At 37.7% G+C, this 16,150-nt stretch overlaps 3 protein-coding genes and 1 pseudogene across 5 annotated transcripts; 3 read left to right on the plus strand and 1 right to left on the minus strand.

Moving 5' to 3' along the window:
• Positions 1–622: 622 nt before the first annotated feature.
• On the plus strand, positions 623–3,984 carry LOC120249416 (nascent polypeptide-associated complex subunit beta-like). Its single transcript, XM_039257913.1, has 6 exons — positions 623–734; positions 2,539–2,606; positions 2,894–3,042; positions 3,124–3,180; positions 3,414–3,452; positions 3,562–3,984. Exons 2-6 carry the CDS (start codon positions 2,539–2,541, stop codon positions 3,723–3,725), a joined length of 477 nt encoding a protein of 158 aa, XP_039113847.1. The 5' UTR covers positions 623–734; the 3' UTR covers positions 3,726–3,984.
• Positions 3,938–6,054, plus strand: LOC120284186 (annotated as a pseudogene).
• A 766-nt stretch (positions 6,055–6,820) lies between these two features.
• Positions 6,821–11,748, minus strand: LOC120249415 (beta-glucosidase 31-like). Of its 3 annotated transcripts, none has more exons than XM_039257912.1 (14): positions 11,615–11,748; positions 10,961–11,083; positions 9,516–9,579; positions 9,353–9,411; positions 9,173–9,248; positions 9,006–9,077; positions 8,800–8,887; positions 8,459–8,714; positions 8,216–8,331; positions 7,903–8,123; positions 7,763–7,794; positions 7,573–7,690; positions 7,399–7,501; positions 6,821–7,324 (listed from the first exon to the last, which is right to left on the minus strand). In XM_039257912.1, exons 4-14 carry the CDS (start codon positions 9,401–9,403, stop codon positions 6,985–6,987), a joined length of 1,473 nt encoding a protein of 490 aa, XP_039113846.1. In that variant the 5' UTR covers positions 9,404–9,411; positions 9,516–9,579; positions 10,961–11,083; positions 11,615–11,748; the 3' UTR covers positions 6,821–6,984. The 3 variants fall into 3 exon arrangements, with proteins under 3 accessions (XP_039113846.1, XP_039113845.1, XP_039113844.1); XM_039257911.1 differs by having other exon boundaries at positions 10,961–11,057; positions 11,615–11,729; XM_039257910.1 differs by lacking the exons at positions 10,961–11,083; positions 11,615–11,748 and adding an exon at positions 9,776–10,108.
• Positions 11,639–16,077, plus strand: LOC120249414 (pentatricopeptide repeat-containing protein At5g18950). The gene is made up of 2 exons (XM_039257908.1): positions 11,639–13,386; positions 15,941–16,077. The coding sequence occupies exons 1-2, from the start codon at positions 11,674–11,676 to the stop codon at positions 16,046–16,048; spliced, it is 1,821 nt and encodes a 606-aa protein (XP_039113842.1). The 5' UTR covers positions 11,639–11,673; the 3' UTR covers positions 16,049–16,077.
• The last annotated feature ends 73 nt before the right edge of the window (positions 16,078–16,150 follow it).

Genomic DNA, 16,150 nt, shown 5'->3' on the forward strand with positions numbered 1-16,150 from the left:
AATCTTTGAACCACTTGATTGTGTTATAATGCATGTATGGAATTTGATTATTTTATAAAGTTTCTTGATTTTTGGTGAATCCTGCTTTTGTGGTTATAAATGTTGTATTTTGAGTTAATTTGGTATGTACTACTGATTGGTGGAATGATATCTTAATTAGGTATAATCTTTGAATCACTTGATTGTGTTATAATGCATGTATGGAATTTGATTATTTTATAAAGCCTACTGATTGGTGGAATGATATGTTAACAGAACTCCAGGATCTATTGGCTGCTCTCTTGAGTTAATTAGGTATTAGCATTATTTCATGTGTGAATTTCACTTCATCTTTAATATATAATATTCCGAATGTTCATATTTTGTGTTTATACGAGTAATATGAGTGAGTTCTAAAATCAGAACCTTTACCATAAATGGTTGTAATTTATCAAAGAAACACCTGATTCTTCGATTGTGGTCAATGTTCGTTTTTACTGTATGGTTGTTAATTAAATTATAAGGTTTTTTTTTTTTAATGCAACTATTAAATTAACAAATTAATAATGCCTTTTTAAGTTATATTTATAAAATAAAAAAATGGAACTGGGCTCAATCCTTTGTAAGCCAGGCCCATAAACATCCCTATATATAAGGCAAGAGCGTATGTCCTTACTACCGCTGATCGAAACCCTAGCGGCCACCAAAGCCCTAGCTGGCTCTGCTTTCCTCTTCCCTTCGCTCGATTTATCAAGGTGAGATCCTCGTTATATCGTCTTTTTCTTTGAGTTTTGTTCAATCTTGATGTCAGATTGCTGTCTTTTTTTGTTGATTCTTAGGATATTTCATATGTTTCATTGATGTTTAGTACGCGTTTGTTCCATTTCATGCTGTGTCTATCTATAATCAATCGATTTAGTTGTTTTTCTCGTGGAATTGCGAATTTCAAGTTGATTGCTGTCGTGTCCGAGTGCTATACTTGTGGTCATGGTTTTCATTTATTTGTATTGCTTGGTCGAGTTGCATTTTTATGTATTTACATTGGATCTTTTTGTTTTGTGTGATTAGATTCTGTAGAAAAGTCATATTTTTGTATGCTAGTTCTGCACGTCTACTAGAGTTGTTGAATCTCCTGGCTGAATTAATCTTTCACTAGCTAATTTTGCCATTGTCAAAGAAGTCTTATTTAATTTCCTACGATTGATTTGAGCTAGTACGCCATTTGCTCGTGAAATCAGTGTATTAAGAATAGGGCCGGTAATGGGGCGGGGTCTCCCCGTTCCCATCCCTGTGAGAGTCTCGGGGACGAGGATTCCCCGTCCTCGACTCCCCATCGGGGAGAAGTTATCTCCCCGTCCCCGTCCCCATCCCCGTCCCCGTCCCCGTCCCCATGGGGATCCCCGTATACCTATAAGTTTTGATTGTATTAAAAAATTCTAATACTAATACACACTAACACACATGAAAACCATAAAAATCATTCAAAATAAAGCTCAACAAACCAACATATAAAAAGTTACAAAAACAAAATACTCCAAATGTTTATCAAGCAAAACATGGAATTTAGAATTCATATAAGTATAATACTACAATCTAATACAAGTCCGATACTCAAAATGTAGAATATAAACTATAATGCCTTCTTAAGTTAGGGTTTGGAAAATTGGAATTGGGATTTCTCATATCATGTTAGTTAAAATAATAAGATTATATTATATATTATAAATTATAAAATGACAAAACTGTAAATAATTAAAATTATATATATATATATATATTATTATTATTATTAACCGGGGACGGGGATCCCCACGGGGTGGGGATAGCAATCCCCGCCCCCGCCCCATTTACTAAACGGGGACGGGTTTGCCCCCATCCCCGCCCCCACGGGGGGAATGAACCGAGGAATCCTCGTCCCCGTCGTGTCGGGTCCCCGCTGGGATCGGGGATTCCCCGCCCCGTTACCAGCCCTAATTAAGAATAGGAAGAAATTTTTAATGTGATCTGCTACAGTCATACTTGGGCTCTGTCTAGTTCTATTAAATTATCATTGGTGGAAGAATGCACCCAAAAATTTCTGTATATATGCCGTAATAGAATATGTTAAAATGAGCCTTTATTTTAGCAATTATTGCTTGTGTGTTCGCATTTTGATTTAAGCAATATTTGATCCGTAAACCATAATGTAAGTTCTGTAATCTGAGTAGACATGACAAACATTAGCTAGTGAACAAGGGCTTTGGTTCTGTACTTGGCCTGTTCTATATATCACAGGTTCAGTAAGACAATTATTGAGCAATGTATGTTCACTTCACTTTTGGTTTTAAATATTCCACTTGTTTTAAAATGTACAAGCTGTATATTGAAAATCTACCATATAATTATCTAAATATGTATGCTTATGTCTGGCTTGTTTTGGAGGAGTTTCTACCATCTTTGAATGTAACATGTATATTTCTCTTTCTGCTTATGGTAATTCTCAGTGTCGTGTAAGTCATTCATTATTGTTAAAAGAGTGTTGTTTCCCTTTATGCACTATGCATTTTTTCCCCTTGACAGATGGATGTTGAGAAGCTCAGGAAGATGGCAGGTGCCGTTCGCACTGGTGGGAAGGGCAGTGTGAGGAGGTAGTTTTGACTTCCATAGACAGTCTGATGAACTTGGAATCTGATTTGTTCTATTCAAACTGTTTATAGTTTTGTTTTTGCAATATTTTTAGGTAGCTGTACCTTTTTTTCCCTTTGTGTTGCTGGAGAATGCTGGGTAAAAATTAATTGTTTTCTTTTGTTCACTTGGATTTAGGATTTGTATATTGGTACATGCAAGTGGTGGTGTTTGAAATTTTGGATCTACTTTATGACCAATGTGATGTTTGATTTAATTTATCTGGATTGGCATTTTGTCTGTCTACCAGGAAGAAGAAGGCTGTTCACAAGACCACAACAACAGATGATAAAAGGCTTCAGAGCACTTTGAAACGGGTTGGCGTAAATGCTATCCCCGCTATTGAGGAGGTCAACTTTTTTAAAGATGATTATGTTATTCAGTTTTTCAACCCCAAAGGTATTTATTTCCTAAGAGCTTCAGTCATATGAAGTTATCATTCCACTTTTACATACTAATTTTTTCATCTTCATCTTTCAGTTCAAGCTTCAATTGGGGCCAATACCTGGGTTGTTAGCGGTTCCCCTCAGACGAAGAGTATGTTATCTTATTACTTTCTATTAAAACACGTTGTCAAATTTGCTCATATTCCTTTAAAGGATCGATCACTTGGGTCCTATGGATCTAAATGGTTATTGAACTGACATGGGTCTTTATGACTTCTTCCTTTGGAGTTAGAAGTCTAGGGATTTTCATACATTGTAATTCCTGTCTACTTAACATGGTTTTTTCCTCAATGCCTACTGATTTCTGAAATAAACTGTTCACAGAACTTTCGGATCTGTTGCCATCTCTCTTGAATCAACTTGGTAGGCACTTACATTCTTTCTTGTGATAAATTTTTATGTGTACTGTATTCATTTGGATTTTTTTTGTCAACCCTACTTACAAATGTTTTCACTGGATTTATCTTTCCAGGACCTGATAACGCGGACAATCTAAGGAAGCTCACCGAGCAATTCCAAAAGCACGCCCAAAGCGCCGGAGCTAGCAAACCAGAGAATGACGATGACGATGATGTCCCTGAGCTTGTTGCCGGAGCAACATTTGAAGGTGTAGCTGATGAGAAGCCGTCTTCGTGAAAAGATAAAGATCTGTAATCGATCAAATTTAGATTTGATTCCTTCTGATGTTCAATGTGTTAATATATCTCCCAACATATAGCTAAGAGCAACAAGAAGCTGTTTAGACATGACAGACATAATTTTGCTCTGGTTGTGTTTAATTTGGACGTTTCTTCGGAGTGAACTTTTTTTCTGCAATTTTTATTTGCTGTCATGAATATCCAATTAAGATGGCTGCGGTGTTTTGGAAAGTAATATGAGGCTTCTGGATTGTCAATGCTGTGATTTTCCTTTAAGAACAGAGTGTCTTCTCCTCGATGGAGAAAAGTTCTTGTATTTGTTTATGTCACATAGATTTTTGTAGCTCATTTTCCTATTATACACTGTTTGCTGGTTAAGAGATACCTTTTTCTTGTATGTATGGTAAATGATTATGAATGACAGGCTTTTTCTGGAGGTCCCTTGATATAAGCTCTCAATTTTGCTGTCATGACTGGTGTGAACGCAGGTATAAGTTGTTCCTTGAAAAGAATAAGAGGTGTGGAAGACTTACGAAGTTGGTAAGCAGCAGCAGTATCCCTTTGGTGTTCTTTTTCATTGCATGTATCTATTTTCAACTGATATGCCTCGATGGTGGAAGAAAAAGGAATCTAAATGTTCAAAAAATAAGCAATTTATTGGTAATGCGAGTGTTTTATTCCAAATTTTTAGTTTTGGATGCTACTGTTATTTAGCACATCTGTATGCAATGATGACTGCTTGATCATGAACTCTATTAGATTATTGATGCATGCCTGCTACGTAAAACTCGGTTATCACATATGACAATGATGAGTATGTGTGGCTGACATTATATGCATATCCTCATTGTCATTTAGTGCAATGGTTGTTAAAACATTATAACATGAACAGGGGTTCTGTCAAACTGACTTTCCTAAATGGAAGTTTCCATCAAAGGTTTTCTTTTGCTAATAGTTATTCTAGTAGTAGAAACTGGAAAGAGCGGTTTTAATAGACTATAGTGGTTTTATGATTTTGAATGACAGTATCATTTCATTGTTACTTCAAAAACTTGTTTTACAAGTGTGGTGGCAGCTTTTGGTTCTGGAGCAACGTTTTCACTGGTTAGTGGATGAGAGGTCCAAATCAAGCAGGCAATGCAATAGTGTCTGGTCGTTTCTTGGCACTTGTTAATGGTGGCATTTTTAAGGTACAAGCAAAAAGTATCACAGCTCTTCAACTTTCAACATTTTAGGATGATGAGAGATGAGAAATCATTTGTTTTCTTGGTCTGGACTTGAATGTTGAACACTGTGCTTGTATGATTCTTGATCTTTACAAAGTAAAGCCATATGTTATGACTAATGAAATTTATACGATTTCCTTACTTGAGTACTACCAGACATATCAAGCATAGTCACTAGTTATTAAATTTGTTCAAATACATAATTTTCTTTTCATGAAAGTAAAGTTGATATATTTTTTTTGTCCACCAAAATTTGCAGTTCAGCCAGAAGTTTTCACAGCCACCGGCAGATGATATGTTTTACACCTGAACAAGGAGCATGCTATCAAGCCTCGACCTTCAAAAATATGAAAAGAACTTTAAGAAAGGCTTGCTCACTGACAGCACTTTGCCTCTTCTCACAGACAGGTTAGAGTTTCACACAATTTATGTGTTCATAATCAATGGTCATCTCAAAATATGCCACCGGACTTAAAACTCAAACAAATTCCTCTGTTTACTTTTAACATTGCACTCAGAGATGTTAAGATTCCTCCTGGACCTAGACTGCTTATTCTTGATCATATTCATAGGTACCGTATGCCAATTTCTTTCTTTTATATGTTACATGCTTCTTGCCGATTACCTTTTCCTGTTTGGGAATATGCAGGGATGATGAGTTTTGGAAGGTAAAGTGCCGAATGTAGTAACTCTTCCATAATTAGTTTCTCCTGCAAATTTCCTTAAGACTGTCTTGCCAGGAAACTCTTTGATAGATAATATGAGATAAGTGTGTTTATTCATTAGGGCAGAAGGCCAATAAATAGATACAGGTGTACATATGTTGGTATATATGAACGGAATATGTACAAAGTATATATATGTATATTTGATACATATACTCTAGTACTGTAACACGCTCCTTCAAACTCACGGTGGGTCATTAACTTAGAGTTTGCCAACTAAGAGACAACGTAAGGAATAAAAATACTGCCAGCAAGGCGACATACTGAAGTTCGGCGGGAATCTGGCGAGGTTGACTGTCGTCTGAGACCATGATAGATAATATGAGAGAACATGAGAGAAGTGAGTGGACATTAGGGCAGAAGCCCAATAAATAGATACGGGTGTACATATGTTAGTATGTATGAACATAATATGTACAAAGTATATATATATATATATGTATATTTGATACGTATACTTTAGTACTCTTCAGCATTTGACTGCATTTCCATGATTTCCCAGAGATGGATAATAAGCTCTATTTTTGTTTGTTAGCTTTGGTTATATGTCAATTTTTTTGTTTCTATGTGAATATTCTGCTGAAATTCTAATGTGTGTGATCAGATTATATGCCATGGTTTGTGTAGTAAAACACAGCAGGTGAAGCATAGTCTAAAAAAATAAAAGCATATATGCATGCCATGGTGGAATATCCCTAAAGCTGGTTGGATTGATTTTAATAACTTGATATAAATACTTACACTAGTGCATGTTTGAGGCTTGGATTGTTGACATTTATTATAAATAAATAAATAATTCCACTTTTTCTTTAACTAGTTAAAAGTAAGTCTTTGTTTATTTTTTCCTTTTTGCCATTTTTTTTTTTTGGGTAAGGTGCAAAACGTTAGGTTCTTTTATTATGAGCAATCTTGGTATAAAATTAGATGGAGATAATTCATAGAGATAACATGGTATCTTCCAAAATTATTTTGATTAAACCTAATAGACATGGACAAGTACAGGATATATTACTCTTTATTTTTACCTATGAATAAATAGGGTTGAAAATGTAATTAACACTCGTACGGACCTATCTTTTATCCAATATATTTAAATTATTTTCTTTTAATTTAATTACATGCTCATGCCACATAAGAGAATATCATGCTAAACAACATATCAATTTTATCCAAAACCAAACAATTATACCTGCAGTCAAAACCAAATAGATGGATTCAAAACCCAAAAAACTTACAGCACCAGTAAACCTATAACCCTTATCAGTTAATTTCTTAAGGTAGGAAGTGCAATGAACAATCAGAGGGATTACATTACGGCGCGAACAACATGAAAAACTAATGCACTTAGAAAAGTGGATGTGTTCATGAAGATTTGTTTCAGAAGCCGTTTTCTTTTGTATTGTCGACAAATCTTTGGGTCTAAATACTTGGTCTCATTTCGCTGGATATCAATTTGATTTGATGTCTGCATTGTGGTATTTTTGAGGAACTGAGAATACCAATGAGCAGAAAGCCTGGGGAATCTTGTTCTGTCTTCTGAATTAAAATCAACTCCATAAAGACCATATCGAGCAGTGTAACCGTATGCGAGCTCGAAACAATCCAAAAAAGACCATACGAAATACCCTTTAGTGTTCGATCCATTTCTGCATTGTATTCAACAAATAGATAATGTGAACTCAATTAATATTTCATCAATTCAGAGACATGCATTATTTACCTTATTGCTAGAAGCAAGGCTTCTATATATTGTTCTATGTAGTATGCCCTGTAAGTATCATTTTGGTTCTGAGTGGTCGAGTTGATATCAAATTCCGCGTAGCCTATATGAAAGCAATGCACATCAGTAAATCCGCGTAATAACCGTGCTTGAAAAGCTCTTTTTTTTTCCTACCGTTTTCATGAATTATAATTGAAGGATTCTCATATCGTAGCTTGACGTGCTCGAGTATCTTTTGAAAAGCCCATGGTTTTGCAGCAACTGGTGGCAGTTGTTGTTTCTTGACAAAATCCTGATCAAATTTGTACATTATCAGACAATGTGTAAAAACATACATACTTCACCATAACAGGTTGCATATTACCTTCGATGACAGCTCCTTGGAATCTTGATCAACTGCAACAGAAAGAAAAAAAAAAGAAAAAACTAGTTATTGATAAATTCACTCAATTGTGCTTATTACATAAACATGCACTGGCGTGCGCTCAAGTATAATTGACTTACACAATAATTTTACAGATGTATCTCTGACATAGTCCCTCCTTTTGCTATCCAAAGCTTGGGGGTAGGCTTTCACATAGAATACATTGTAGTGATTGAGTCCAATGTAGTCAAATGATCCTCTCAGCATTTTAGATTCTTCTGCAGTGAAGGATGGTAGTCTTGAGCCCGCAATCTCTTTCATGACAGCAGGGTAAGAGCCAAACACTAGAGGGTCCATGAGCCTGTTCTAATTAAATTACTGAATCTATAAGACCCTTTCTTTCTTCTCTGTTATCTTTTTGAAACAACTAGCTAAATGTGAAGAGGCACACACCATCCAATGTGAAAATCAAGCAATCTCTTTGTTGCAGCAATATCCTCTTTGGAGTCTGTATATGGCTCAAACCAGAATCCTAGGACGTCCAATCCTATATAGCCTCTTTGTGATACCTATGTGCATACAGGTTAAATCCCATGCCAAGTCTAGAAATTCTAATTCACTAAATTTATTTATATTCATTGGATCCGAATGCCGAAGTTTTTAAGAAGATTAGTGTGCCGTAAAGTTGAAAGTAACCTGATACTTTTGCTTGTACAAGGAGACTGCTGAGGCATGTGCAAGCAAGATGTTATGAACTGCAATGTATGGTTCTGTTGTGGAGTCACCCTCTGAACAACTGATACCAAAAGGATAAGAGCAACGACCAGGTGCCAATAGCCCGACATCGAAGCCTCCAACTGCTTCAATGTTGGGCTCATTGAAAGTGCCCCAGTATTTCACTCTGTCGCCAAATTCTCTGAAGCAAACGTCAGCGTAAGCTGTGAAATCCTCTCTGCATCAAAACATAGAACCGAGTTTCTCTCTGTATACTAAGAAAGAAGAAGCTGGAGGTAATTAAGGAGGTTGTAAGTAAGTACACTATGCGTCTGCTCACATGTCCACCGTATTCATCCTCCAAGGCTTGAGGAAGATCGAAGTGCTGAAGAGTAACGTGAGGCTCGATTCCTGTCATTCATATATATATATATACATCAACAATTTCCTCAAGTGATAAGGTATCCTACATCATGTCATGTTTTTTCAAAGACAAAGCAATGGAAAATTGACTGATGATTACTAATACCATGGATAAGGAGCTCATTGATGAAATTGTTATAGTATTGCAAGCCTTTGGGATTAACAGGTCCTCTCCCATCTACGTACACAAGATATAGAACACAGTTGCACATCACATGTTATTGTCACTCAGATGATAAAGACATTGCTATATGATATAACACAGATCATTACCAGGAATAAGCCTAGACCAAGAGATAGAAAACCTGTAAGCATCCAAGCCCATCTCATGCATCAACTTCACATCCTCCTGTTACAAAACAAGTAAAAAAGAGAAAGAGAAGAAAAATTTTCACTGCTTAAGAATATCCTCTCTGTGTGATTGGTAAGCAAATCAGCCTAAAGTGAACCTGCCTTGTATTTGTGATACTGATCTGCTGTTGTATCTGCTGTGCTCTTATCCATATTTTTTCCTGTGGAACAACTCAGAGCTTCTTCTCAATGGGAACCCCTAATAGATTATAAAATATATATATATATATATATGATAAGCTCTTAGATTTTCCAATAAACTGACCTGCATGTGCATAGGTATCCCAGATGCTGGGTTTTCTACCATCTTCTGCAACTGCACCTTCAGCCTGAAATATAATATAGCCAAAAAAAGTTAATAATGAATCAGAGCTTACACATACTGATTCAGGAGAGCGTTTCTTCTGGCTTAAAAAGATGATCTGTTACAAGCTTGCTTTGATAATTAATTGGCTTAACAGTCATTTAATCACTAAATCAGCAACTTGATGCATATACAGGAAGCTGCTGTATCCACAGCCAAACCTGGTAAGCAGAGGTACCAGCACCAAAGATGAAGCCTGGTGGAAAATCTTCTCTGGTGATTGCAAGAGCCAAAGTTAGTGATGCTAGCAGCAGGTAGAAAGAGAAGAAACATGCTTGCTTCATCTCTTGTGCAACCCTTCTCTGTTTCTATGTATAGTGCTACAATTTTTATTGGATACTCAATTCCAACTTGCCGGCATATGAATCTAGTTCTTGAATCATTTCCCCTGCCAATGTTACCATTATGTATATATGCATCCAGTTATATATTCATTGATATTGGTGAGGCCTGAGCTAGAATTGGACATTGTTGTATCTTCTAGACTGGAATGATCAATAAACCATGCCAACAACCCCTACTTTTGACAATAGTTTGTGACTCATATAACGTGGGGCCTATATTTTGGTATTGATTATTGTGATCAACATATGACAAAAGAGCGCATTTTTAGCACTTCTTTCAAATATCCAATCAAATGCATCCAAACAGTTATATTAAAAATTTGTGCCTTTCACTTTCTTGAAAAACAAATCAAATCTCCATCATCTGTGCAGAGCTTTTTGCTTGATGATGATCTACTTGTCTGAGTTCTAATGCAAGCCGTCCTCAATATGAGTTGTTTATTTAATGAATGATGCCAAAGAAAATATAGAATCTTTCAAATTCTCGATTGTAGAAAATGCTAGAAAGTCATATTTGTCTTCCACCTCAGGAGTAATACAGCATGTAAGGTGATTGATTATATGGAGCACTTTCAAAGTTCTACGTGTTACTTGTTATGTATATTTATGAGTATGTTCTTTCCTAGAAAAGTTACAAAAACATGAATATCACTTCTAGGCCATTAAATATTTCATGGCGTAACAGATGGCGTAGTGCCAAGCAGCATAGTCAAGATCATGATGCCTACTTATTTCTTTTGTCAATCTGGATCCTTTATTTTTTCCACCATGGTTTCTCCTTGTAGGGACAGTGATTGCCTTCTCCTTTAATAATCTGATCTAATAATAAACAGCAAGGGATTTTCATTCAGTCACAAACAATGAATAGCTATCAGCAAAAACAAGACAACAGCAAATTCAAATTTAAAATTTATCAACTAGAACAAAAGCAACCAAGACTCAAAAAACAACCAATCTAATTCTTCTTAAAATAATAATACAACTAAATCAAAGTTGGCTTACTATTCATTGTTGCAACTTGTAAGCATCTCCCAATCATCTTCTAGTTTCGACCGCCCCAGACAGCAAGCCTTTGGAAGAACTTGTTATGCACTTCTCCCTGTCATCTATCTTTCAAATTCACTACTACATGGTTCATGAAAAAAAAAGACAAGCAAAAGTTATGAGCAAATAACAATGGTGGGTCCAAATGATAGAGGTTTGGATTGTTTAACTAAATAATTTTATGTTTGAATTCTGTATATAACACTCATTAGGAATATTTTATTTTAATTTTATGTTTAAGTAATCACACTATCATTTGCCTTTTGCGGTGATGGTGGCATTCCGTGTGTTTTATTTTTGGTGAATGCGACAAGTTTAGTGGGCTTGTGCAGCGGCCAGACTTCATCGTCTAGCACTCACGACTCTCCATGTTATGAACAAGCTTGACAGATCATTGGAGTTAGAGGACACTAATCAAGATAGAAAGACAGATCATTGGAGTTAAAAGGACACTAATCAAGATAGCAAGACAGATCATTGGAGTTAAAGTACACTAATCCAAGATAGCAAGACAGATAGCAAGACAAGAGACTAGTAGGATCTTCTTGCCAATCTTTGTTTGTCAAGGAAGCAAGAATTATGAAGTCAAAGGGCGGCACTAAGATAAAATACCTTGTTTCCAATGGTTGACATAATTCAAGAGTCAGCGCCAAACCAGTGGCACTAGCACAATGTCGCTGGTGAGGAGTGGTGCTCTAAGACGGTATTCATCGTGCGCGCACGAAGGCGAGCAGCAAGCAATGCTGGCCGAGACGGCGAAGCGTGTTTGCGAGACCATCCGGACAACGCCGCGCTGGGAGTCTCGCTTGCTTTCGCTCTTCCCCTCCGCCCAAATCTTCCACCCTGACTGCATCCGCCTCGTCCTCTCCTCCTCCAATCCTCTCCTCTCTCTCCGTTACTTCCTCTGGCTTTCGTCGTCGTCGTCGTCGTCGTCCTCACCGCTGGATCCCACCCCTCTCATTGATTCCCTTGCCCGCGCCAAGGCCTGGAAGCCAGCATTGCACGCAATCCGTTCGACAAAATGCCTCCCCGAGACACAAGTGCTCCACTCCCTCCTCCTCCTCCTACTCGACGACGCTGCCGGCATAGACCACGCATTCGACGTTCTCTCCCTTCTCGACGCGCAATCCCTCCCCCTTCCCACCTGGAACGCTGCCCTCTCTGGTTCCCTGCGAGCTGGGAAGACGGACCTCTTCTGGCTCTTCTACCAGTCCATGATGCAGTCCGGCGCATCGGGAGGTGATGCATCCACTGCCAGCCTCCTCATCCAGGCCTTGTGCAAAGAGAAGAAGCTGTTCGAAGCTTGCGGGCTTCTCCGAGAGGCTTGCAGGAATGGAATCATGCCTGATGTGGCCTCCATCACCCAATTGATCTCCGGCTTTTCCAGAGCTGGGAACTACGGCAAAGTCTCCGAGCTCCTCCACCTGATGATCGCCGGAGGCCGCCCGCCCGACATCGTCACTTACCAAACCATCATTCACGGCTTGTGCGCAAATGGCATGGGGGACGAGGCATTCCGCATCTTCAACGACCTTAAACTCAGAGGCTACGCACCAGACACCGTCACATACACCTCCATGATCGATGGGCTGTGCAAAATGAGGAGAATGGAGGAGGCCAAGACGCTGTGGTGCGAGATGGCAAGCAAGGGAATGAAACCAAATCACTACACATACGGTGCTTTGCTCAATGGTTACTGCAAGTCTGGTGATTTCCACCATGCACGCAAGGTATATGATGAAATGCTCAGTCATGGTTATAAAGAAAGTATCATCACCTGCAACATGATGATCGCTGGGCTGTGTCTGCATGGAAGAATGGCCGAGGCTGTGGATATGTTTGAGGGAATGACAAAGAAGCGCATTGTGCCGGATGTAATTACTTACAATACACTCATCCAAGGATTCTGCAAGAATGGCAGCAGCATTACTCATGCAAAGGATCTTTACAAACAATTGCTAGCAAAAGGTCTACAACCGAGTGTTTCAACTTACACACCGATAATTCGGGCCCTTTGTGAAGAAGGCAGCATGGCAGATGCTGTCACAATGATGACTGACATGGTGGAGATCAGGGGTTTGGAGCCACTGATTCGCACGTATGATTATATCATAGTCGGTTTCTGCAAGTTGGGTGAGGCTAGGGAGGCATTGTCATGGTTGCACCGGATGATGAAAGGCAAGCTCAAACCACGAAATGATACATTGATATTGCTAGTTGAATGCCTTAGCTCAGTTGGGCAAGTGGATGATGCACTGTCCGTGTCCAATTTACTGCTTGAACTCGGTTATTCTCTAGGAGGATCAGCTTGCCATCAACTTGTTAGCGCACTCTGCTGCAAGACCGATAAACATACCACAAAAGAATGGTTAGAGGAGATCAAAGTAGGTAACTGAACTTGTGTTGCTTCTGCCTTGTTGTTCAGCTACTTTTATGGCGAATGTTGATCATTCTTTCTTCTTGATATCTAATGATGCTGAGAACACAAATAAGCTCCAATGTTATTTGATCATCGATTCGTCGTAGAATAAATTCAGTCAGGCAATGCAAATTTCCTCCATTCCTTGATATTTCATGAATTTCGTGCTCCGCACTATTATTGCAGTAAATTTTAGATTCTAGACTAACTTCCCAAGTTCTGTGAATTCAACTGCATCAACACTCTCATGCAAGCATGATCTTCATCATTACTGTACCTCTCATTCTAAGTCTCTGTTGTTCTTTCAGCTTGAGCATGTCTGGCTGCCTGACACTAGTGTTAAGAAATTATAAATTCATGATGAATTGATGATTCTGCTTAGTGAGCCACATCCTCTGAGTTCTGGCAAAACTGCCACATTTTAGATCCTGCAGGATGATGAGAAGAAAGTTTAAAAATCCACTGCAAGATAAATATGAGCAAAATGCAAGTTCTTCTCAACTTCTTCAAATGTTTAAGGCCTGGGCATTTATATGAATGAGTGTTGATAAAAATTACATCTAATGAAGAATACATCTAACTAATATGTGTGTGCGTGCATGTGTCCCACCAAGATCTCAAAGAAAGTCAAGGGAAAAATAATTTGACATTGTGGCGTTCGTATTTAGTTCTGGCATGAGTGCAGCTAGCTGCAAGACTTTTGTCTTTGGAGGCTCTTTTAAGACCTCTCCTCTTTTGCCTCCTAATTTGCAAACAGGCCTTATGCTTCAATCCTTTCCTGTCTATCAAGATAAGATTGCTCACGGCTAAATATAAATATGAATTGAGACGGGAACAATTTTAGATGTACAAGCAACATATCCATGGACTGCATATTACAGAAGTGAATATACAATCACAAACAGAATGGTATATGGTTAGCAATAGTACTTTCTCCCGAAGAGCAAACAATCTTTAGAACAGGAAAGGGCAAGCGGGGGAAATATAGATACAGTGGTTTATATTGACAGTGATCAACCAAAGTACGCCTCAACAGAAATTTGATTAGGACATAAATGAATGAATATTTTTCTGTGTTTGATGTAACCCAATAAAAACCACCTCAGTCTGCATAGCTTTAACCCATGAAATGTTGAGGGAGGTATTCAGCAAGGCAATACTCAATCACACAGATGTTAGCAATATAGTTCCTAGTGTAGTCACGTAGACTGCCACAGGTTACTCTTGGTTAAAAATCAGGAAAAAAAAAGGTTTGCATTTTGCAACAAATGAGGATCAATGCCCATATTTACATATGAGCATGTGAAGCTGATTCTAATTACAACAGAGTGTAGATTATTTAGACTGCTAACAAAACACTTAATTTCTTTGCATAAATAAATATAGTTGGAAATAGAATTCATATTTTGAATTTAGGCACTTTGCTAGTATTATACAAACTGACAAACATATTCTATATCAAAATTGAATTACAGGAGAGATTGTTAGGACGTAAAGATCGAAACATAGAAATCAAGATGTTAGAAGGATATGATAAGAAACAACTGCAGAAAACTATGGTAAAATTATACAGAACTAACCAGAAAATCCAAGTAATCTTGTCTACCAGACACCACGAAAGTGGAAATAATTCTTTTTTCACTTGTACAATTAGTCCCCACTTTTTTATGGTTATCTCTAGCTCCTTACTTCTCCATTAGTTAGTGAAATATCACATCTTTATGTTCTAAGTCCTACAATCTCAAATCTGTATGCAGCCTGTGTTTACAATCCGAGCAACCTTATACCTACTTCTTCTTAGAAGCAATGGAATGAACACCAATGTGCATGATGTTGTCTTTCAATAGTTCATCTATTGGTAATGTTCTTGTTTAGCAAGATGATTAGTTGTAGCTTTGGGAGAGATGCAACAAGATGGTCAATTCACAATGCAGGTAGAAATTTCCTGTGTTGAAAGCCAAGAAATAAGAATATCATTAATTAGTTAGCTAGTTCCATGGATTCTCCCCTCCATCATTAGGATCGATTTGAGTAATTCTATTATTATTGATTACCAGAGTGCAAAGAAAATTTAAGTAGGGAAATTTAAACTTCTCAAGCTTAGCAGACTGCAGTCACTAGCAACAAACTACAAACCTATTAAACACTTGCAATGCCGATAAATATAGCAAATCCACAACATATTCCTGATAAATATAGCAAATCCACAACATATTCCTGAGCATTCCTCTGCCGAAAAATGCACATCCATTAAGAGAGCTACAGAAATTACAGAGAGAAGTAAAGATTACACATAGTCAAGATATCATTTTTTTTTTCACAAATTCTTCAACAAGGATCTATATCAACTGTAGACATTATAGAGTTATCAGAAAGCAATGTTTTCATGTGGCATTCAGTGTAGAAACACAGCAATTCAAGCATAGTTCAGTAACATCATACTTACACAATGATCATAATGAAGTAGAGAACAAGAAAAATTACTGACCTGGAAATTAAATCTCTGAATCCATTCACAGAGACAGAGCCAGAGCCAGAGAGAGAGAGAGAGAGAGAGATGGAAAAAGAAGACTATATACCAGCGCTCATCCGGGGATGTTTTTGCAGGGATTGCAAAGAGTTTTTGAGATTCGTGCATTGCAAGCAGACTCAAAAGATGATTTGATCACGAATCTTGGAAAGCAGATGTACGGCTGTGATTGAGGGTAAAGATGTACACGATGGATTTT

The sequence above is a fragment of the Dioscorea cayenensis genome, chromosome 19, assembly GCF_009730915.1.
Source record: "Dioscorea cayenensis subsp. rotundata cultivar TDr96_F1 chromosome 19, TDr96_F1_v2_PseudoChromosome.rev07_lg8_w22 25.fasta, whole genome shotgun sequence".
Classification (NCBI taxonomy): domain Eukaryota; kingdom Viridiplantae; phylum Streptophyta; class Magnoliopsida; order Dioscoreales; family Dioscoreaceae; genus Dioscorea; species Dioscorea cayenensis.